Genomic DNA, 22,759 nt, shown 5'->3' on the forward strand with positions numbered 1-22,759 from the left:
GCCAGGCGCCTCTGTCCACGGGATTCCCCAGGCAAGAGTACTGCAGTGGGGTGCCCTTCCCTCCTCCAGGGGACCTTCCCGACCCAGGGATCAAACCTATGTCACCTGCATCTCCTGCACTGGCAGGCGGGTTCTTTATCCCCACGCCCCCTGGAGCAGAGTGGCCGATGACAGGAGGAATTTCCTCAAAATCTTGGTTTTATCTGGAAAACTGACAGTAACTCTGAACTCTGTTCTTGTGCTTCTTTTCGAAATTTTTCTTTTTAGCAAAACTTGAATCAGTCAGCAGCTGAGGAAGAGGTGCCCCCTTTTACCCGGCGGGTCAGCAGGGCCTGTGATTGCGGCCATGCCGCCTCCGTGAGCAGCAGGCCCAGCCCCGCTGCCCTCAGCCCCGCCTGTCCAGCCCCCTCCCGCTGCCCCCACTCTGATAACAAGAGCTAGAACTGGCTGCCTCATTCATTCCTCAGGAGTAGCTGGGGAGACTCAGCCACACATCTCCTGGGACGCCCCCCCCCAAGACAGCCCAGAGCAGGGAGTGACCCTCCTCACAGACAGAAAGCAAGAGAGTGAGCCCCACGAGAACTTGGCCCAGGTGAGTTCTGGAACTGTCCATCACGGGGGCAGACAAGCCACAGGCGGCAGCTGAAGTCGGGAGAGGAGTGGAGGTCAAGTGTGGGGAGATTTGGGGGAAGGCGCGGTCCTGGCTGTCACAAGAACAGGGAGAGAAACCAGCGGGCTTTGAGGAGGAGGTGATGCCGCCTGAAGGCCAGGGCGGCTCTCAGAGCCCCTCCCTGCCGCAGCTTTCGGCAGCGGCCTCCTGTGCCCGCTCCGTCACTCACGCTCTTGGCAGCTGATACCGGTTAGGGGCAGAGCCTGACCACCCCGGGCGAGGGCAGAGTCGCCCCAGGCGGACACGGCCTTGCCCTAAACGAGGCCCCTCCTGGAGTCGTTGGAGCCACAGGGTCCCCTGGGGTGGCTCCTGACGCTCCACACTCGCTGGGCGAGTGGACGGCCAGCAGCCCCATCCTCGTGCCTGAGGAGAGGATCTGCGTGCATGCCCGCTGCGTCCTCGATCACAACCAGCACAGGCACCAGCTGCTGCATCTTCCTGCACCCCGGCCGGTCCCCTGACCACCCTCCCTCTCTCTGGCAGGAGTTCACGCATTCACGAATGCATGCGCGCGCGCGCACACACACACACACACACACTACACACGTATGCGGCCAGGCTGCACTCCAGTTACTGCCTTCACACCCTCCGAGTGCACAGGGCTTAGAGAAAGGCTGAGAAAAGTGGATGCTGTGACAGCCAATTCTTACATAACACTCGAGGTGTTCGGCCAGGACAGAACGTGTTTCCATTCAAGACGTGTCCACTCTGCTGAGCAGAGAGCACATTTCGGCGTCTTCACCAGCTGAGAGGTTTGCAGCTTCTCAAAGCCCCTCAGAAAGCCTACAGCATCTTTCGCATGCCTGTCTCAAAATGTCCTCAGGAAGGCGAGGCAGAAGCTAAGCACTAGGACCACTGATTCCCCCAAAGCAGTGACAGGCTGGGGCCAGGCTCTGACCTCCACTCTTTAAAAAAAAATTATTTATTTGGCTGCATTGAGTCTTAGTTGTCGCATGCGGGATCTAGTTCCCTGCCCAGGGATGGAACCGGGCCCCCTGCGTTGGGAGGATAGAGTCTTAGCCACTGGACCACCGGGAAGTCCCCTGACCTCCACCCTCACCAGCTTTCGCATGAGCCTCTCTTTAACCTGGGGAGATGAGGACAGTAGCCGTCTTCTGGGATCTAAGCCATCTAATGGGGGAGAGGCCACAGGTTTGTGTGGTTTCCGAGTTAGAGAGAGGCAGGCTGGGCTCCCGAGTTAGGAAGAGGTTATCCAGCCACCAGGGGCAGTGAGGTAGTGAGCCTCCTGCCACAGCAGCTGTGCAAGGCAGAGCTGACCCAACCTGCTAGGGAGACTGCTGTGGGTTCGGGGTGACCCCAAGATCTCCTCCCACTCAAACATTTTCTGGTGCCAATTCCTTCACCTGCACAGACGTTACATGTGTTTGTTTACTCGACAAGCCAGATTCGCGGGGGTGGGGGGTACACCAAGGAACAGCCTCCAAGGAGAGTCCAGCAAAACAGGCTTCGCGCTGCCCCTGCGGTCCCCTGTGGGCGCACAGAGGGTCCAGGCGGGGGCACGGATGTTGGTGGAGGAGAGACAAGGGAGGGCGGGCTGTGGAGAGAGCCCGCGGCCAGGGCGGGCGGGGGCAGGAGTGGCCAAGGGGAGCCTGTGAGGAGGGCCCCGCCCGGCGGCGGTGCTGGAGCCTGGGCCTGGCCTCCGCCAGCCGAGATGGGGCGCTGGCAGCCCTGCACGTGCTGGGAGTAGGTTCACAAGGGCCTGGGGTGGTGGGAACACCCACAAGTACCCCTGTCCCAGAGCTTGGGCAGGCTCGGTGCCGACTCAGCGTCCCTGGCCTCCCTGCTGGCTGCACCCCAGTGACATTCAGGTCCAGCTCATCCAGACAGTGCCCCTGGGAGGCCAGCACAAAGGCAGAGGGCGCCTGGCCAGGTCCTAGGAACCCTGGGAGGCAGCGTGCGGGGCTACGGCGGGGTATCCATGGGGACCACCTTGACCCCACTCAGCTTAGAACGCCACGGCCGCAGCCTCGAGGAGCTCAGTAAATCCGTGTCTCTGGGCATCTGAGCAGGCTAACTCACGGCTTGCACCTCACCTCCACCTGGCACCTGCCTGCATCTCCAGGCCTCGTCAGGTAACTACCTCTCCAGGTGGGTCCCTCAGCCCGGCCAGAAGCTCCGGGCTGGGGATGGGCTCAGGGCTGCCTGGCTTCTCAGCGCCTGCGGCGGGGCGCCCCTTCAGGAGGCTGTGGGAGTGTGGGGGCGGCACGCACCCTCCATACCTGGTTGACAGTGAGTGTTAGTTGCTCAGTCAGGTCTGACTCCTTGCAACTCCATGGACTAGAACCCCAGCTGCTATATCTATGGAATTCTCCAGGCAACAATATTGGGAGTGGGTAGCCGTTTCCTTCTCCAGGGATCTTCCTGACCCAGGGATGGAACCCGGGTCTCCTGCACTTCAGGCAGATTCTTTATCATCTGAGCCACCAGGGAAGCCCTTGGTCAAATACCTCTGTATTAGAACGGCGCCCTTCTGACTGTGCCCTCGTTCTGGCCCTCACGGGGCATCAGAACTTGCTCTGGGCAGAGCTCACAGCCGCTGAGGGCAGGCGGCCGCGGGCGCCCCGCCACCTTGGCCGGTGAGGATGCAGCCCCGAGTGCCGGGTGCCCAGCCCTCCCTGGCTGCCGCCCATGTGGCATGAGCTCCACTGGACAGGAAGAGGCCCCCAAATTAATTAACACATTTGAGGCAAGACTCTCTTGGCTCCGCAGACGGGTGCTGACACCCAGGGCGGGGCTGCTCCGCTGGGTTTTTCCTCTCCCCTCCCCTCTGCGCTGGGCCTCCCTGCCAACACTCTGTCGCCCACATCACTCCACCCCAGGACCGCGGCGGGCTGTCGGCTGTGTCCTTCCCGCCAACTTCCCACTGTTCCATCGTCACCAGCCTGAGGGCCAAGCCATCCCGAGGCCCTGCCTGTCGCCTTCCTCCCAGCCAGTGTCTCCTCCTAGGGAGGCTTTCCCAAAGGCTGGGCCTGACACTGAAGCCCCCAAGGCCTGCTGTCAGACGCACAGCCCATGCAGACAAGGCAGGTGGGGGAAGGCCGGTCAGGTGCCTCGGTGGCAGGCGCTGCTCCTAAGTGCTCTGTTGAAGGGCAGGGCTCAGCCGGGAGGTAGGGTCGGAACACCTGGGTTCCTGAGGAATGGCGGGGCCAGAACAGACCATCACAGCCACGCGGGGTCTCAATTTCCCCATCTGCAAAGTGGGGCCAATAATCCATATAACTATGGATTCTGGTCCAGCCCGTGACTTCACAAGAACCTTCCAGGAAGCCCTGGCGCTTCCATCAATATGCCTTTTCCCAAATTAGACCTCCTTCCTTGGAAAGTCTAGTCTCACGGCAACTTTCTTCCTTGGAGTATGACACCCACGGACCACCCCAGGTCAGGAATGAAAGGGGCCCTCTGGCAAAGAGACTGGCACCCACTAGCAGAGTGCCCGGTGGGGACGGCTGGAGAAGTGACGCACAGGAGGGGATTTCTGAAGACACGTTTGCCGGAGCCAGACCGGCTGCGCCCAGATTCTTCCCCTGCCTAACTGCGGGCTGGGCAGCAGACCCTGCCCAGGGCAGGACGGCCCTGCTCAGGCTGGTCCGCCCCCCACAACGCCCCACGACAGCCCGGCGCTTCTCCCGAAGTGCTGTGGGAACTCCATGCTCTGGGAAACATTTCTGGAAGAATTTAGAACCCAAACATTTTTCAACCAAACCTTTTAGAAATCCAGACCACTTCCAAAGCCGACTGACTTTGAAACCTGACACTTTAAATCCACTTTTCGAATTTGTGCCCCAAAGTTTTGAAACCAAAGTATTCTGGAAACCTCCTGGAAGCAAGATACTCTGGGAGAAAACCAACTGAAATGGCAAAACTGTTTCATCTGGATTGTTTTTAAGCCCCCAATTTCTGTAAAGGGCTTTGAAGTAAGAGTGGTTTTGTCAAAGCCAGAGTTTCCGCTAGAATTTTCCTGGGAAGAAGCTCAGATGTTTGAACTGAGCCCACAGAAGTGCTTGCTTGTTCCTTAAGGACACTCATCTCGCTGTAAACAGGGGTGGTGTCCAGATCTCGGGAGGAATCTTGGATCCCTCACTTCATACACTTCTTTCTCAAACTCTCCACCCAGCAGTCTGCTGCCTGATGCCGCTGCCCTCCAGCGACTGGGGTGGAAAAATCCATCACCGAATCATGGCTCAGCCCATGTCTCCTCCAGCCCGCAGCTTTTCCCTTCTGGTGTCCAGGGGGCTGTTCGGCCTCAGAGCTGGATGAAGGGACACAAAGTACTGGCAGCCAGTGACCGTGGGGCCCAGGTGGGCAAGGTGGGGACTGTGCACGGATGAGTGCTTTGAAATCCCATCTCCCCACCCTCCAATCTCTCGCTGGACTTTTCTTCACCGTTTTCACTTCTCCGACAGGCCCAGTGAACACCGCTGTGCCCTGGGTCTGGGGGGGTGTGCCTTCCACTCCCTGCTGCCCCCACTGCCCCCACTCCTGGTGAGGGGCGCTGCAGGGAGCACGGGGCCACGCGGAGGCCGTGCTGGCGAGGGTGGAGGTGTGTGGGCTGGGGTTTGAACTTCACTCTTCCCCTGTTTTGGATGGGGCTGGAGCTGACCCTCCGTGTTCCCAGTCTGTAGATCCTCTTGCTCCGGGCACCGCTGCTGAGCGTCGGGCCGGCACTGTGCCCCTGCCCCTCCGAGGGAGCTTTCTTCCCTTCAGAGGTCGGCGCCGCCCCACTCAAGCCCGCACCCGGCTGAAGTGTGCGCAGTCCCCACCGCAGCAGGGACGTTCTGAAGGCCCGGAGACCTAAGCTGTACCTCTCAGCTACACACTCCAGGCACAGCACACGTGCTGACAGTCCTGCCAGCCTCCCACCAGGACTGCAAGCTCGCACACTCAAAATCCGTCAAGTGCAGACGCAGGAAGATAGGCCGTGTTTGCCCATCACCGACAAAAGTCACCCAGCAGATCCTGGTCCGCGGGCGTGATGTGCCATCACCACGAGCAGATGCCCTCCGGGTGGTGACCAAGACAGCCAAGTGGAATCACCTCCGGCAGGCCTGACGGGTGAAATCTGGTTCTCATCTAAAGCACTCAAGCAAAGCCAGGGACAAGTGCAAACCAGGGGTCTTCATTAGCATCACCTCCGGATGATGCAAGACGAAATAATTCCCCAAAGAAAACACCCCAGCCTTCCTTTTTCCCATGGATCACCTAATCCCGGAGCTTCCCCACTGCCTCAGTGGTAAAGAACCCGCTCGCCAAGCAGGAGACCCGAGTTTGATCCCTGGGTAGGGAAGATCCCATGGAGAAGGGAATGGCAACCCACTCCAGTGTTCTTGCCTGGAGAATTCTATGGACAGAGGAGCCTGGTGGTCCATGAGTTCACAAAGAGTCGGACACGACTGAGCGACTAAACAACAAAAGAGCTTTCACTTTTGGAGGATGTGCTGCCCTTGCACAAATACAGGAAGGCCTGATCGTAAACTTAAGGTCCTCCTTTTTGCTGAAGACAACCAGGAACCCTCCCTTCCTGAAATCGAGGCCCTGAGGCCTAAGCGCGGGCCACAGCATTGCTCAGGGCCCCTCGTGAGCGTGTTGCCCCACCGGAAGAACCACAGTGCAGGCGGCAGGAGCAGGTATAACCTTTTACTCCACCACTTCCTTCTCCACTTTTCATATTAAATATCTGAAATATATTAATCTTAAAAAAACAATATTAACACAGTACTCAATGAATACAGGGAGGCAGTAAACAGTAAGTCTAGACTGCAAAACCATAGGTTATTTTACAAACTGGAGTGTGGGTGTGATCAGTTCCAGGTGTTTCCAGCGGGCTCATCAACCAAGCACTGTGGAATTCACACCAGGAGAGAAACGAAGCCATAAAAAAATATATGTGGCAGGCCACTGCTCCATCCTCTGGAAGATGGTACCACCGGCCCTTCCTTCAGGTTGAAAGGAACAACACAAGCACTTTTTTTTGGTGTTCAGGATCTCCCCCAGCGCCTTCAGTCTCTAAGCAGATTTTCAGGTTTGGGGTAGCCGAAGAGAACAAAGTCTGCTTCGTAGAGTTTGTATAGCTGCTGCCTCCAGGCCAGGGGGATGTTGGCAAACCAGCCTTCCTCCCAGCTGCTGGCAGTCCTGTTGCGGTAACTCGGGGGGAACTGGAGCAGCCGGTCCACCTTGAGGAGCCGCAGCAGCTGGGCGGCGTCCTGGTCCAGCGTCTCCAGCTTGCCCACGAAGTCGTAGTCGATCTGGCAGGGGTGGCAGAGGCGGTGCACCTGCCGCCAGTGCTCGTTGAAGGGCGCCAGCTCCTCCGTGTGCGGGTCCAGCAGGTACTGGATGAAGTTGGCGAAGGACACCCTGAGCCCGGCGCTGAAGGCCTCGCTGACCGAGGCGGGCAGGCTGCTGTGGTTGGAGTACATCCTCAGCATGGGGACGGCGAACTTCTGGTAGAACTCCTCATTCTCCAGCTCGAACTTGCTGCGGAAAGCCGAGATGAGGCGCACGAAGGGGTCACGTACGAACAGGAACTTGGTGTACTTCTTCAGCTTAATCTTCATGAGGTGCCTGGAGAACTTCCCGTAGCGGCGCCAGAACTTGTTGAAGGTCAGGTGGGTGCTGGAGTTGTGGACGTACTCCCGGGGGATGTCCAGGGGGTCGCGGTAGGGCGTGCCCTGGTCTGAGAGGCTCTGGCTCAGGACGATCATCACGCGTTTCCAGTTGGTGCAGGCCACCTTGGGCACGTAGCAGTAGATGACCCCGTGGCGGTCGTCCACGATGAGGTGGTTCAGCTCGTAGTTGGGGATGTCATCGAAGGAGCGCTCCTTGGTGGGGAACACGAAACTGGCGTTGGCGCAGAACTCCCTCAGCACGCTCCTCCGCTCGGCCTGCCGCCCATCCGGGTCCGGACTCTGCTGGGCAGTGTGGCTGGACCAGTCGTAGCCCCTCACGCTCTCCTCCAGGTTGCCAAGCACAGGCTTGCTGGAGGCCGGCAGGGAGGGCTGCTCCACCCTTTTACCCAAAAGGGGGCGCTGCTTCTCCCTGACGAAGCTCTCCCAAATCTCGAGGCTGGAGGTGAAGACGTCCCCGGGCGCTGAATTGGGGCTGGGGAAGGGCTTCAGCACGTGCGGCCTGGAGAGGGACGTGTGCAGGTTGAAGTGGGTGGGGCCCATGTTGTCCCAGTACACGATGATCAGGAGGATCATGAACACAGACCCCAGGACCAGCCACAGGCGGAAGAGCCGGCTTTTGGTCATCGTGTCCATGGATGCAGGGGCCTTTCCCTGGACCCTTTCACTTCCACTTCCAGTAGAGACGCGACGCCGTGCTCTGAGGAAGCTGGAAGACAACAGAGGCCAAGTGAACGATTAAGGTCCTCTCCCAGCCTGCAGCCCAGATAGGAGGGGTCTGCTTCTCCACCTCTTCACCCTCTGTGAGCTGAGTTTTGTGGGGGGCCCGGTGGGGGGTGTCAGCTTCCCCATGTGATGTGACCCCCTTGCCCCACCCCAAGCCCCTTCTGCTGCGGTCACATCATCCAAACCGACACATGAGCTGGGCCCTGTGAGAGGCCGACGGAGTGCGTGACCTGGGCAGGCTTCTGCCAGGGCTCAGCCTTCACCCCCACAGCACCGGTGGATGCCGGGGCCACCGGGAGCGGGGCTGCTCAGGAGGGAAGCCAGGTGTGTGCTGCGGCTTCAGCCTTGTGGAGGGCTGTCACATGGCAGAGGGAGCAACTTCAGAAGAGGAAACCAGAAACTGAGTCAAGCCCAAGGACGGAGTACCCTAACAACCGTACGTGGGCCCAGACCCAGAGCAGGCGGCTTTCTAAGCTGTCCAGGACTTCTCTCACTATGGACACCGGGCACAGAGGGACGGAGCTCATTCTGGGAAGTCCAAAGGAGAGTCCCATGCTGAGCACACACTGGGACAACTCCCAGTGTGCACCTGAGTCTACATTTCTAGTAGACTACGCACCTGGTATCCAACACATTTTCATTAGGCAGAAATTTGAGGACAATCTCTATTCACCTTTGCAGCTTTTGTTTACTCTTAATTCACTTTTTTTTTTTTAATGGAAAAGTGATACATACTCATGGTAAAGACATCAGCAGACTGTGGGGCTGGAAAAGACGCTCAAGAGTCCCTTAGACAGCAAGGAGATCCAACCAGTCCATCCTAAAGGAAATCAACCCTGAATATTCATCAGAAGGACTGATGCCGAAGCTAAAGCTCCAATACTTTGGTCACCTGATGCGAAGAACTGAAGCACTGGAAAAGACCCTGATGCTGGGAAAGACTGAGGGCAGGAAGAGGAGGGGGTGACGCAAGATGAGATGGTTGGGTGGCATCACCGACTCAATGGACATGAATCTGAGCAAACTCTGGGATACAGTGAAGGACAGGGAAGCCTGGCATGCTGCAGCCCATGGGGTTGCAAAGAGTTGGACACAACTTGGCAACTGAGCAGCAACATATAATGACCACACATTATACAGGTAACAAGCACACCACAAAAACCACGAAACAGGGCTGCAGGTGAGGCATCGTGCTGTCTCCTGCGCAACTGCCGCTGGGACTTTAGCTGGCTCCCGGCGAGTGGGTGTGAGTGAGACAAGAAGCAGCAACACTGCAATAGCTTTCAATACCCTTTTAGTGGTAATGGTTATAATCACACACTTTTACAGCCTATTTTTAAACTAAATCATAAGTACCCATGTCACTGAAGTTTTCAAGACCATCCCTTCTCAAGGATGTGCCAGGATGAACAGTTTATAAAGATGAAGATGAAACCATATTAAAAAAAAAAGTTTGCTACAGCCTGAGAAAGCAGCAAAGGGAAAAAGTAACTTAAGATGTCAGGTGATTTAAGAGACCAGTTTTCACTTTTAATATTAAGACCAACAAACAGAATAGAGGTGATGCTGAGCCACGGGCACATCTTGTGGACACAGGCACAGATCAGCCGCATGTTTATAATGCAAAGAACCACCTGGCCTGATGACCTAAATGCTTTATTTTTCAACCAAGAAGTAGTATATGCACATTAATAAATGCCAGTGCCTAAACCCTGACTCTCTTTACTAATAATTGCAAGGAAAAGACACGGTCACAGTCACAGACAAGACAAATTCTGTATTTGCACTTACATGAGGTTCCTAAAGGACTCAGATTCATAGAGACAGAAAGTAGAAGAGCCAGGGCCAGGGGCAGGGCCGGGGGTGGGGAGTCAGTGTTCAGTGGGCACAGTCTGAGTCTCGGATGATGAAGTCAGTGCTCACAACGGATGGTGGTGATGGCTGCACAAGAACATGAATGTGCTAATGTCACCGAGCTGTGCACTTAAACATGGCCAAGGTGGTAAGTTTCATGTTATGTGTATTTTACCACAAAGAAAACACTGGAGGAAGAAAAATGAATTAGAGCTATAACAGTCGACTTGTGGAGGAATTTCCAAGAGGCAATGCTGCATGAATAAGGCAAATGTCGGACAGTGGGTAAAAACTAAAGCAAGGCCTAACTGTAGCAGTGAGCTGTCAGAGGCCGACTGCGGAGCCTGCTGCTGGGGCCACAAGTTACTTGCACAGTGCAAAAGCCCCACAGGCGACTCTACCTGCAACCTGTTTATTAAGCGAACACTAAAGTTCTAGAAATTTATAATTGGGGTTACTGCACAAAAACAGGACAGGTCTTCTCCTTGGGACAGCGGAAACCCTGCACCTGGTTACTCACTGGGGAGACTGGTCCAGAAGCCCTGTCTTGCCCCGGAGTCCTGCCACGTCACAGCCCCTTGCAGCCCTTCTACACCACAGGGCTGCGTGCCTATACACCAAGTGAGGCAGTGCTGACCCATGAGGCTGAGGCCACGGTTCATTTTTAACATCACAGAACAAGGGCAGTCCTTTGTGTTGTCATCGCTAACCTCAAACAAGCCACAAAAGCAGCGGTGGTGGAAACCCGCCGGGCTGTGCGCATTAAATGGCCTGTGAGAGCAGTCCTCTGGGAGGAAGGACCGTGGCTGCCTCAAAACATGCACGGAGACAAGTACACAGCCTCTTAGAACTGCGACGAGAGAGCAGAGAGGCAAACTGAGTCAAGACTATCACACAGCACTGCCAGCAACAAGCTTTACTTTTCAAAAGGGAGCAGGACATCTGGGAACTCCTGGTCCAGTGGCCTGGGCAGCTCAAGCCGGATAATCCAGGTAACACGTCCCCATCCTCTGGGGGAGAGAGCAGAATGACAGGGAAAGCCAGGCTGAGAACCGACGTGCGTGCTCAGTCACTTCAGTCGTGTCCGATTCTGGGCGACCCCGTGGACTGCAGTCTGCCAGGCTCTTCTGTCCACGGGACTCTCCCGGCAAGAATACTGGAGTGGGTTGCCATGCCCTCCTCCAGGGGATCTTCCTGACCCAGGGATCAAACCCGCATCTCCTGTATCTCCTGCATTGTAGGAGGATTTGCTGAGCCACTGGGGAAGCCCGCTGAGAACCAGGGACTGCTTCAAAAACATGTCAGAGAACAACAGTGACCACATAAAGTAATTTCTCATTCATAAAATAAGGGCATTATTTCTGAACATAAACCTCCCAGTATTTCAAAAAGCAGTCAACAAAAAGCCCCACCAGTTTTGAAGAAGCAGAGCAAGAAGAGCCTTCACAGAGGAAAGGCTCCACGTCGGTCTCCAGCTTTTGCCTCCAGCAACAGGACCAACAGCAAACTTGAGCTAGAAGTCTCATCCCTGGAGGGCTGGTTTTCTACTAAAGCAGAACACTGTGGCGAGGTAGAGAGTTTCTGGGCCCAAGGGGGGCCTGCTGAACATTTCTGCTCACACAGGGCAGGGTATGATGCCAGAGCAGACGTGGCCACCCCTGGAGGCAAGCACCCCAAGCAAGCTGGCTGCCCACCTACGGCTGCTGGTCTGAAGAAGCCGTCATGCCAACGACAGACAGGAGTCCAGAAAGATGGGGCAGTCCATGGCACAGAGCTGAGGGCCGACCTCCCTCACACTCAGGAGCATGTCACCCCAAAACCTCTGAAAGCGAGGGCCACGTGGCCAGACCCACATTCAGACGCATGTAAGGGCGTTTCCCACAATTTAATGGCAGAACAATACAGGAAGGTCCAGCGGTGTGTGCTAATTTCACACGTCAACTTGACTGAGCTATGGCTGCACAGGTAGTTGGTCCCACACGCTGGCGTGTCTGTGAGGGTGACTCTGCATGAGATTCATGTTTGCATCGGTAGGCTGAGTAAGGCAGATGGCCCTCCCCAGCGTAGGTTAGCCTCACCCACTTTGGTGAAAGCCTGAATAAAACAAAATGGCAAGGGAAGAGAGAACTCCCTCTCTCTACCTGACTGTCTTTGAGCTGGAGCATTGGTTTCCTGCCTTCAGACTCGGACAAATGCGGGAACCCTCCCCACTGGCGTTCCTGGTTCTCAGGTCTTCAGACTCAGACTGGAACACACCAGTGGCTCCCTGGGTCTGAACTCCTCAGCCTCCATGCCATGGGAGCCAATTCCTTGTGATAAATACACACGCAGACACACACACACCCCTTACTGGGGTTCTGTTTCTCTGGAGAGCCCTCACTGATATATGAATATTTATTTTGTCATTTGGACTGGGGTTTGTGGGTCTGTGTGTGTTTGTGTATTTACTACATATTATAGACACAAATGATCAAACCAGTGAGAATTAAACAGTGAGTGGTAATAAATGGAAATTAATGGATCTGGTGTTGTGGAAAGGAATGTTAAATGCAGAGAATTTCAGCCAGTGTAGAATATCTAATACAAGTATTCCAGAGGGAGACGCTGAGATTGTTTTTTTCCCCTTATAGATATCTTGCTGTTCCAGCACCTGATTTGTTTAAAAGACTGTTCTTTCCTGGTTAAATCACATTAGCACCTCTGCTTTTTTTTTTCCCTAAGTGAAGATTACTGAGGTATGATTTATACACAATAAAATGCACTCTTTTAAACTGCAGTCTGATGAGTCTGGGCAAATGAACAGTGTTAAAGACACAGAACATTCCCATCATCCCCCAAAGTTCTTGCACCCTCCCCAATATCCAGCTCCAGGCAGCTGCCAATCTGTTATCTTCCCTGTAGTCCTGCCTCTTCTTAGAATGTCACAGAAATGGAATTACACAGGAAGCAGGTGCTTGTATTTGGTTTCCTTCACTTAACAAGATGCTTCTGAGACTTGTCTAAGATGTTGCTTGTGTCATGGCTGAACAGTACCTGCTATATGGATAAACCACTACCTGTTTATCCATTTACCAACCGACGAACTTTGGAGTTAGTTCTCTATTTTGGTTATCATGAAAAAAATTGATACCAACTTTTTTTGTATACAGACCAGTTTTTTTTTATGCTGAAACATTAAAAAAAGTCAAAAAGATTGTATTTAAAAATATCAAGCCAATTTTTCACTTCCTGGAAGGTTCTATAAGATCCATAACAGCAGATGTTCTAGAATTAAGCTTAGGGATTCTATTTAAAGATGAATCAAACTGACCATCAAAATATGATATATGAATCTTAGATTATCATTTTTCAATTATAAAATTTTACAGGCTCAAGTGATTAGAGCAAGTTTGTAGGACACAAGGTTTATATACAAAAGTTAACCATTTTCCTATATATCAGCAATGAACAAGTGGAATTTGAAATTAAAAACACAATCCCATTTATTAGCACCTTCCCAAAATAAAATACTTAGGTTTAAATTTAATATGTACAAGGTCTTTATGAGGAAAACTGAAAAATTCTGATGAATGAAATCATCAGAAGAACTAAATAAATGAAGAGATATTCTATGTGCAAACTGCTAAGGATAAGAAGACTCAATATTGTCAAGATGTCAGTTCTTCCCAGCTCCATCTACAGATTAATCCCAACCAAAATCCCAGCAAGTTCTTTGTGGACATCAACAAACTCTTCCTAAAGTTTGTAGGTGGAGGTAAAAGACCCAGAGTAGCCAACACAATACTGAAGGAGAAGAATAAAGCTGGAAGATTGATGCTATGAGACTTCAAGATTTACCACCAAGCTACAGTAATCAAAATGGTGTAGATTGGCAAAGAATAGAGAAATAGATCAGTGGAACAGCACAGAGAGCCAGAAACAGATCCCCATATAGCTAACTTATTTTTAACAAAGGAGCAAAGGCAATACAATGGAACAAGACAGTCTGCAACAAATGGTGCTGGAATAACTGGACATCCACATGTTAAAAAAAAAAAAAGGAATCTAGACACAGACTTTACACCCCTCACAAAAATTAACTCAGAATGGATAATAGACCTAAATTTAAAATGCAAAACTATTAAAGCTCCTAGAAGAAAACCTAAACGACCTTGCATATGGTGATACCTTTTTAGATATAACACCAAAGACATGAATGAAATTACTGTCCACACAAAGATCTGTACAAGAATGTTCATTGTGACTTTATTAAAAATTACTACAAATTGAAAACAACCCAGAGGTCCACCAACAAGTGAATGAATCAACAAACTGGTATACTCATTCAGGAGAAAACTATTCAACAATAATAAAGAATGAACCATGATTCACACATCAACACATGCAACCACACAGATAAATCCTGCAGATATTACACTAAACAAAAGAACCCAGACACAAGAGTACATACCACATGATTTCACTTATCAAGTTTATAAAAGGCAAAATTAGTAACAGAAATCATCAACTGCCAAGGGACAGGGGGAAATGTGGGTGAGGGAAGTTTTCTATTCCATTGTCTGTAAGGGTGGTTACACAGGTGGGTATATCTGTCATGGAAGTTTACACTTAAAATGCGTGCCTTTTATTGCACGTAAATTATACCTCAATGCATTTGACTGCAAGGGGGAAAAATGTGAGCGGTCTTATTAATTCAATCTCCAAGAGTTAAAACTTTTCAGCGTAAACTCTATGCAACTAACCAGCTGTCACTTACTTCTACCATACAGGATAAAAACACCAGCACTGAAGTCCTACACACACATTTAGAGATTGGGAAGAAAAGGACAAGAATTCTGAGGCCCAGTCCAGTCTCTGCTGAGTGGCCTGGGATATTTCTTTAAGTCTGAGTTTTACTTCTTTACCTATAAAACAAGAATAATCAAGGTCTTTCTGCCACTCAGAGCTACTGAGAGGATGACAATGAGAAAATAAAAAATACATAAATAAAAATTAAAAAAAAAAGAAAATGAGAAAATATCAGCTAAATGTTTTGTAAAACAGTAAAGCATGTTCTTTAGACTATACCACTGGCCCTACTTATCTTTCTGTTTCATCTGGCTCTCAAATATAACATTATTTTTATTATTAGTCATGCTATCTATCAATATCCAGTTATTAGCAGAGAAGAATGTATGATTTTAATTAATTTTATAATAAAAAAACAGTAGCTAATATGCTTTCCAAAGTGTTGATATAAGGTCTGCATATCTGAAGTTATTTGATCTCCACTGTAATTTTGATAGAGTTAGGGCAAAATAGCCAGGCAAGTTGCCCAACTGTGAACAGCTACCACTGCTCAAAGCTGGTATTTGACAACTGATTTTAGGGCCTATATTCCCAACTACTACACTCTACCAGCCTCTCAGGAAATACTTAATGTGGAATTAGTTGGTTTTTCTATGCACTCAAATTTTTATCACTTTTATTTCTGAGAGAATTCGCTTCTCCTTGTCCAAATAAGCAACTTCTGAGCCTTAAATCAAATGACATGACCTTCATTAAGAAGTCCAAGAATGTTTCAAATTTTATTTATTTCTGCTACTAGCAAAGAGACCAGAAACTATCTACTTCTTATACAGCTTTGCAAACACTATATAAGGCAAATAATTCGCCATGGTTCTCATCACTGCAGTCAACAGAAATCTGGAAAGTTTGTTAGTGGAATCAACATTTACTCTCTGCACCCTCTATCACCCAGCCCTACAACTGATGCTCTGGTGCTGGATTAAAACCTCTACTGAAAGGCATGTTTCCACTTCATGCCACCAGCACTGGGGGTTTATTTGCTTGTAAAATTTACTTCACTTGTATTCAGTTAACCCTGAGAACTAAATCTGACAGCGTATCCAAATAAAAATAAGTAATAAATGGTAACATTGATGAGAACCAAAGGTTGATGTTCATCCCAGAAGACCTGAACGAACACTGAGCCAAACTTGGCCTTTGAAATAAAGTAACTTCCCACAGAGCTGGCCACAGCACAGACGGCCATCTGCTGACATTGATGTCTTCATCCCTGGAGTCTGAGCCCAGGGAGAGCCTCACAAGTAGTCAGGTTATTAAGGTAGGCACTCCGGTCCCATATTCCCAAATTAGATTTCAGGTTCTTGGGAGACAGGGATCATGTTTACCATTTCTTCTGTATTCCTCACAGGACTCAAATACTTGTTGCAAGGTACTTGACTCTGGAATCCAAACAATAACTCATTTCCCAGAGTTAAGTCAATTCAAAGAAATTACTTCAAGGGAAAATAGATAATAAATTTCACTATGGTTAGCTGAAAAACCTGATTAAGGGCTTTACTTTCTTAATATACGCAGACCCTAACCTTTCTCAGCCAGTTCTCACCTGCGTTACTCCAACAGCCTCCGACCTGGTCTCCCCACCTCTGCTCTCGTGTCCATATAATGTAGCCATGGTTATTCTGCCAAAAGTGAGATCACGTCATGGCTCTGCTCAAAATTCAATCACTGGGGTCCAATGTCTTCCATTTCCAGTCCTTACGATGGCCTGTGACAAGCCCTGCAGGACTGGGGTCCCACACCCCCATGCCTCTCACTCCCCGTCACTGGCCCCACTCAAGCCACAGTGGCCTCCTCACTGTCCACGCCCTGCACCAGCCAGGCTCCCACTGCCTGAACGGCTCACACCCAGGAATCCTGTGGCTCACCTCGGCACCTCACCACATTAGCGAGGGCTTCCCTGATCACTCCCCACCCTGCCAGTCCATCCTCCATACCTGTTTCTTCTCCGTGTCATTTGTCATCACCTACTGAACTGCATATTAAATAGTCACTAGTATATTTGCTTACTATCTATCTGGACTGGAATATAAACTTTAGAAGGGAGGTACTTAACCCTTCAAAGTTTGTCATAGTTGTAGTCTCAAGGCTATGAATAGTGCTTGGAATATTGAGCTAGATGCTCAATAAAGACTTATTATGCTAACAGAAACAGATAAACATGACTGACTCTGATTTCATAATTGCTGAAACTCAGTGATAGGTAAAGAAGAGATAATAATATTATCATTTCTACTTTTGGATATGTTTTAAATTCCTTTTGTTGTTAATTTTTCAGTCACTAAGTGGTATCTGACTGTTGACTGCAGCATGCCAGGCTTGCCTGTCCTTCACTATCTCCCAGAGTTTGCTCAGATTCTTGGATCACAGCCTTGTCATGGCAAAGGGGCTTGCATAACTCAATGAAGCAATGAGCCATGCTGTGCAAGTCCACCCAACAGGTGATAGTGAAGAGTTCTGCCAAAACATGATCCACTGGAGGAGGGAATGGCAAACCACTCCAGTATTCTTGCCACAAGAACCCCATGAATAAAATTCCTTAACAAGTTAAAAGAAAAAAGCTAAAGATAGCACCAAATCTCTGATATGGGACCACAGCCAAGAGACAGGATACTGAGAACAATAACAATAATGGAGAGGAAATAAGAACAAGTAAACTCTCCCCATAAGAAAGAGCCTGGTGAGTGATCCAGCTGCACACAGAACACCCAGAGTCTGGCCTCTTCTTTCATTGGAGTAGGAAGCTTACTGCTTTGTCTTTATTTTGATCAACATTATGTCTGTATGTTAAAGGATTACCTCATCACCAGAATTAACTATAAACACAGCCCCCAGTCCCTGCTTTCCTGTTACCCACCTCCATCTTTCTTATTTGTTTTTGGCCACACAGCATGTGCGATCATAGTTCCTTGGCCAGGGATCAAACCCGTACCCCTGCAGTAGAAGCACAGAGTCTTAACCACTGGACTGCCAGGGAAGTCCCTCCCTCATTCTTAGCTGTCTCTTTTGGTGTTACCACCTGCCTCTAAGTAATTGCCCTGGGTGATAATCGAATAGTTCAGCTTGGGCATCATCCACTGACTTCCCCAAGTAGTGGCAGGTGGCAGGCAGAAATGTAGTCTTTCTTTCCTCCATCAGCCCTTCAAACAACCATGCCACGCTCATCTCCACGCCTCCTCCATACAGGCATATCATCATTTTAATGAGAGCGATATTCAATGTTTACATAAATTATTACCGTTGCGCAAAGGCTATTCACAGCAAAGCCTTGCAGTACACCATAATTATTTTTCTTTCCTGCACAACAGCTTATTTTCCCTGGAACTTGTTAATAGTCTCATGCTTTCATTTGCTTTGTTTTCTATGTACTTACCACTACTACAACCCCAACTCTGCCAACCGTCTAAATCTCCTCTCCAGATGTTTCAGAGCACCAGGGACCCGGTCTTTCATCTTCCCCACAAAATCCCTTTGAGGAAACATAGAGGCTCAAGTCATAAGATACCTGCTCTCCTTACCCAGTGCCTGGCTTGGCTGGTATCCCAGCTTCTCCACCTACCCAGCAGATTCTTTTCACCTTTTCTCTGAGGATAATTCTGTCTCCTCTAGTTCTGACTTTCCAGATTCCCCACCTTATTCTGGGAAAGTATGCTTGCCAGTCATTTCTTTAAAATACATGAGAGACAAATTTTTGGAGCAAGTGTGAAAATATCTTTATTCTACCCTTCTTTGCCTGATTTTAGAATTCAAGGTAAAATACTTCCCTTCAGAATTTTGAAAGTAATGCTCTCTTGCCTCCTAGCTTCCAGTGCTCCTGTAGATGGTTCCCAAGCCACTCTGCTCCATCCTGTGTTGACCCGTTGGTGGCCTGTCTTTGTTCTTTCTCTAGAAGTCAACACAATCTCCTTAGTCCAGAGTTCTGAGATTTCACAGCAGTGTGCCTTGGAGAGAGTGTGCATGGTTTCTCTCCACGTGAACTCTCACCACGGAAATTCTGCAACGCACACCTTCAGCTGCACTTTCAAATAAACTCCTTGCTTCCAGACTCTCACTAGTCACTACCAGAAATCCAGTATTGCTCCCTGTACAAACTTGCTCCCCACACTCTGAATATCCAAACTGGGAACTGAACAGACGAGGTGAGTGAACCTGCATTTTCGTCTGTGGTGCTGGTCACTCAGTGGGCCCCTTCAAAGGAGGAAGTTTTGGTTTTAGGATTTACCTTATACTTTTGTGGATGATTTTATCCCATTTTATTTCTTGCTGAAACTCTTACTATGTAAACCGCCTAATATGACCATTTAATTTTCTTTTTTCTCTCATTTTCCTTCTCTTTTTGCTGTTGTTCTATTTCCTGAGCTGTCAACTTCTTCTTCACTTACTGAGCTTTTTATTTCTTCCACTGTATTTATACACATGAGTCATCTTTTTGGATTTCTGAATGCTCCTTTAAAACAAAAAAAATCCTCAATCCTCTGTGGTGACCTGTTCCTAAATGGAAAGGAAACCCAAGGAAAGAGGGGATATATGCATAAGTGTGGCTGATTCACTTTGCTGCACAGCAGAAACACAACACAGTAAAGCAACCAGACTCCAATAACATACACAAAAAGAGAGCATCCTGTTCTTGCCTACTGATGAAATGTTTTCCATCTCCATGTGTGTATTAGTGACAGTATGCTTTTTAAGTTTTCTTCCGGCATACTCTCTACTGCTTCCAAGTGTGTGTTATGATCTCTGTCTTCCCAATCAGAGGTTTCTTCACTTGTCCCTGGTTATCCAGTCCTATTTAAGGGGAAGGGGATTAAAAGAACCTGGAAGCTTTGGACTCTAGAAGGGAGTTATTATTATTAACTATGAGCTTTGTTAGTGAGTGATCCAATTGGGCCTCCTTACTGTGGGCCCCTGATGTCATTATTTTTAGATCCTTTCTCAGGCTACTCACTTTCCCCAAAGATTGTTCCATTCTCCTACCTGGAAGGAGAAGTACCAATTGATAGTATTCTGGGAGCCACACAGGCTCCATTCACTTCATCCTCTTGTGTTCTGTCCACCCCTTCTTCCCCATTCAACTACACCCACTGTTTCCTATTCCTCTCTGAAATGCAGTTCTCTAAAAAGTTACAGAAACCACCACCTTGGTTAAGTCCAGGAAGTGCTGAGTTACTGAGTCAGTTATCATTAAGCACATCTGCTGGCAAATGACTGGTGAACCATGAGCTTGGCTGCAGCCACAGACCCACTAAGTACTCTGAAACTAGCCACTCCTCTCTGAAGAAAAAGAAACAATCTAAAAACTGAAACTGAAGATGTTAGTTTTAAAAAACTACAAACTAGCAGCATTTGTTTCAGTATTATCAATATCCTGTCTCTTATCCAGGAATGGCACTTTAACCTGAGACCTTTCTGGAAGAGAACCACCCACTAGCCTTAGTGACCATGCAATAATGACAGTAAGCTGCATTTCCTCTGGCAACCATCCAACGTGCTCCTCTTCTGCCATCTACCCCTTTCCTGCTGGCATTCCCCAGGATTCCCTCCCCGGGCACATTCTTTCTCTCCAAGAGCACATCTCACCCAGGACGGCCCACAAATACTGTAAATTTCACAAGTCCAAAAATCAAATGCATTTTAGCCCCTTCCTTCTCCACATGTGCTCCAGTATTCCCTAGCTCAGGTACCGGCCCCTCCTCAGCACCCACATGAGACATCCTGGTTACTTCTGCCTTTTTCCTTTCCCTCTCACCACATCTCAGAGTGCTGTCGTAGTGTCGACTCTCCTGCTTCTTTCAAGCTGACGCCCTTCTTGACTCTCAGCCACCGTTCTGACCCATGCCCCCTACAACTGTACCCAACTCAGTCTCCATCTCCTGATACCCTGGACCCATTTCTCTGTTCTCACTAGGGTTACTTCTCTAAAACACATCTTTCACAGCCCACCCCAAACCTTGACTACCCCTCACCAAGAGGATAAAGTCCAAGCTCCCTGGCAAAGCACTCAAGGCCCTTCGATCAGAAACCTCTTTCTGGCCTTAGCTTGCATTTCAATCCTCAAACCCCACCCTCCAATCAACACAGGGGGCTCACTGCTCCCTCCCGTCAAACATTCCATTCACTTCCTCGTTTTCACACACCCTGGAATGTTCTCCCCAAACTTCACTCATCTTTCAAGGCCCAACTCCTGTCATCTCCACTATGGAAAACTTCTGCAACACCTAACAACGAGTTTAGCTGCTCCCTCTTTCTTCACACTTTGTAAACACCTAGATGACAACATTAATCGCAGGGTGTTACAGTCAGGCTAGCCATATTACCAGCTTCTAGCCCTACTTGGCATCTTACAAAGGATGAGAGGCTCACTGTTTGCTCAGATGATGAAAGAGGTGCACACCGAGTGACAGCGAACAGCCCTGCTGGCTTGAAAACACCAGCCCAAAGTCTTAGAAACCATCTGGCAAGAAAAGGAAACATCCATGCGTTTCCATGCAGGCACTCTCTAAATTCTCAGCAGTGCTGCCTTCAGGCAACAGTTTCCTAGGTGTTAGCTGACACTTCTGTGGTACTCGTGTTGCAATATATAAGTGCATCAAATCAACACTCTGCACATCTTAAACTTACACAATGCTACATCAATTATACTTCAATTTTAAAAAACCTTCCTAGTATCTCCTTTCTGATCCTGACACCAGCCCTGTCTTACATTCCCAACACCAGATGTTCACAGAGAAGGGCTAGACTGTGTCCTGGTTTGGGGGCAGGTGAGGACCAGCTGAGCAGCTTCTCAGCTGCCCCCTGCCTGGACCCACACATTAGGGGACAGTCTCCTTAGAGATGCGCTTGCATCCACTCTCCCCCAATCCACATTCTCATTCATCCCAGGTCTCCCGAGTCTCTCCGACGTCGAATCATAAAATAAATAATTCAATAATCACAGGAACACTATGGCTTGTTGTGCTCCGCGCCAGACGGAACCTCGGCTCCAGCCAAAGGCTCGCCGGAGATGTCTTGGTGGCTGCGAGCCCAAGTGGAAGATATAAGTCCTACTGTTCGCGACTAATACATGGCTTCCTCGCGCTGTTTCTGGAGCAAAGGCTCATCTGAGTGGTGCTCTTCCAGGACGCGCCCGCCTCGGCCAGGGCTGCAGTTCAGGCTGGCGGTCAGCGGGACGGGGGAATGCCCGCGGCCTCGGATGGCCCAGGGCATTGGGCGGGCCCCCCCTGCAAGAGGCTGGTGGAGGGACGCGTGCGCCCGGGGCGCCCGGCCCCGCGCCGGAGCTCCGAGCGCCTGCTCCCGCTCCAAGCTCCCGACCAGCCCGATGGGGGAAGCCGAAGACTCTCCGGCCGCCGCCGCCGCCGCCGCCGCCCCCGGCGGCCCCCTTCAGGATCGATGCCCAGCAGCCAAAACGGGCGGGGGCCAGCCCCGACGGCAGGAGTTGACCGGCCGCGAGCTCCAGCGCCCGGTCCAGGTCTCTTTCACCCCCGCAGGACTGGGGCTCAGAGACGGTGCGAGCCCGGCCAAGGTCACACAGCGACGGCGCGGGGGCTCGGCCCGGGGCTGCGCTGGACCTGCCCCGGCGGCTGAGGGGGCAGGACCAGCCCCGGCTCGCCGGCGCCACCCAGGCCCCGCGCCCCTCGCCTCACCTCACCCTGCACCCCTCATTTCGCCGCTCACCTCACCTCGCGTGCCCCTCACGTCCCCTCGCATCACCTCACCTCGCGCCGCAGCTCGCGCCTCCAACGCCTCGCGACCGGCGGCGCCTCTCGACACCTCCTCTCCACCGGCCCCGCCCCCTGCTCCTCCTCTCGCGAGAAGTCACGGCCGCGGAGGGGCCGGGGAGGCCGAATCGCACCCCCACGCAATGCGCCTGCGCCTTCCGCACCGCCCCCGGGCCTCCCCAGCCCCTGCCATGTGGCGCCGTATTTACGGCTCGGAGCGACCCCGCCCCCGGCCGCCGGGAGCCCCGCCCCCTTCCCAGCAGCCAATCCTGTGCCGCCGGGCGCTCGAGGCCAGCGCGCTGCTGCAG

At 50.9% G+C, this 22,759-nt stretch overlaps 1 protein-coding gene across 3 annotated transcripts; it reads right to left on the reverse strand.

The window, feature by feature from the left end:
* Positions 1–6,311: 6,311 nt before the first annotated feature.
* Positions 6,312–22,599, reverse strand: CHST12 (carbohydrate sulfotransferase 12). 3 transcript variants are annotated; one of them, XM_043915433.1, is made up of 2 exons: positions 22,449–22,599; positions 6,312–8,020 (listed from the first exon to the last, which is right to left on the reverse strand). In XM_043915433.1, exon 2 carries the CDS (start codon positions 7,945–7,947, stop codon positions 6,688–6,690), a length of 1,260 nt encoding a protein of 419 aa, XP_043771368.1. In that variant the 5' UTR covers positions 7,948–8,020; positions 22,449–22,599; the 3' UTR covers positions 6,312–6,687. The 3 variants fall into 3 exon arrangements, with proteins under 3 accessions (XP_043771368.1, XP_043771370.1, XP_043771369.1); XM_043915435.1 differs by having other exon boundaries at positions 22,413–22,547; XM_043915434.1 differs by having other exon boundaries at positions 22,408–22,530.
* Positions 22,600–22,759: the final 160 nt, after the last annotated feature.

This window comes from Cervus elaphus, chromosome 10, assembly GCF_910594005.1.
Source record: "Cervus elaphus chromosome 10, mCerEla1.1, whole genome shotgun sequence".
Lineage (NCBI taxonomy): Eukaryota > Metazoa > Chordata > Mammalia > Artiodactyla > Cervidae > Cervus > Cervus elaphus.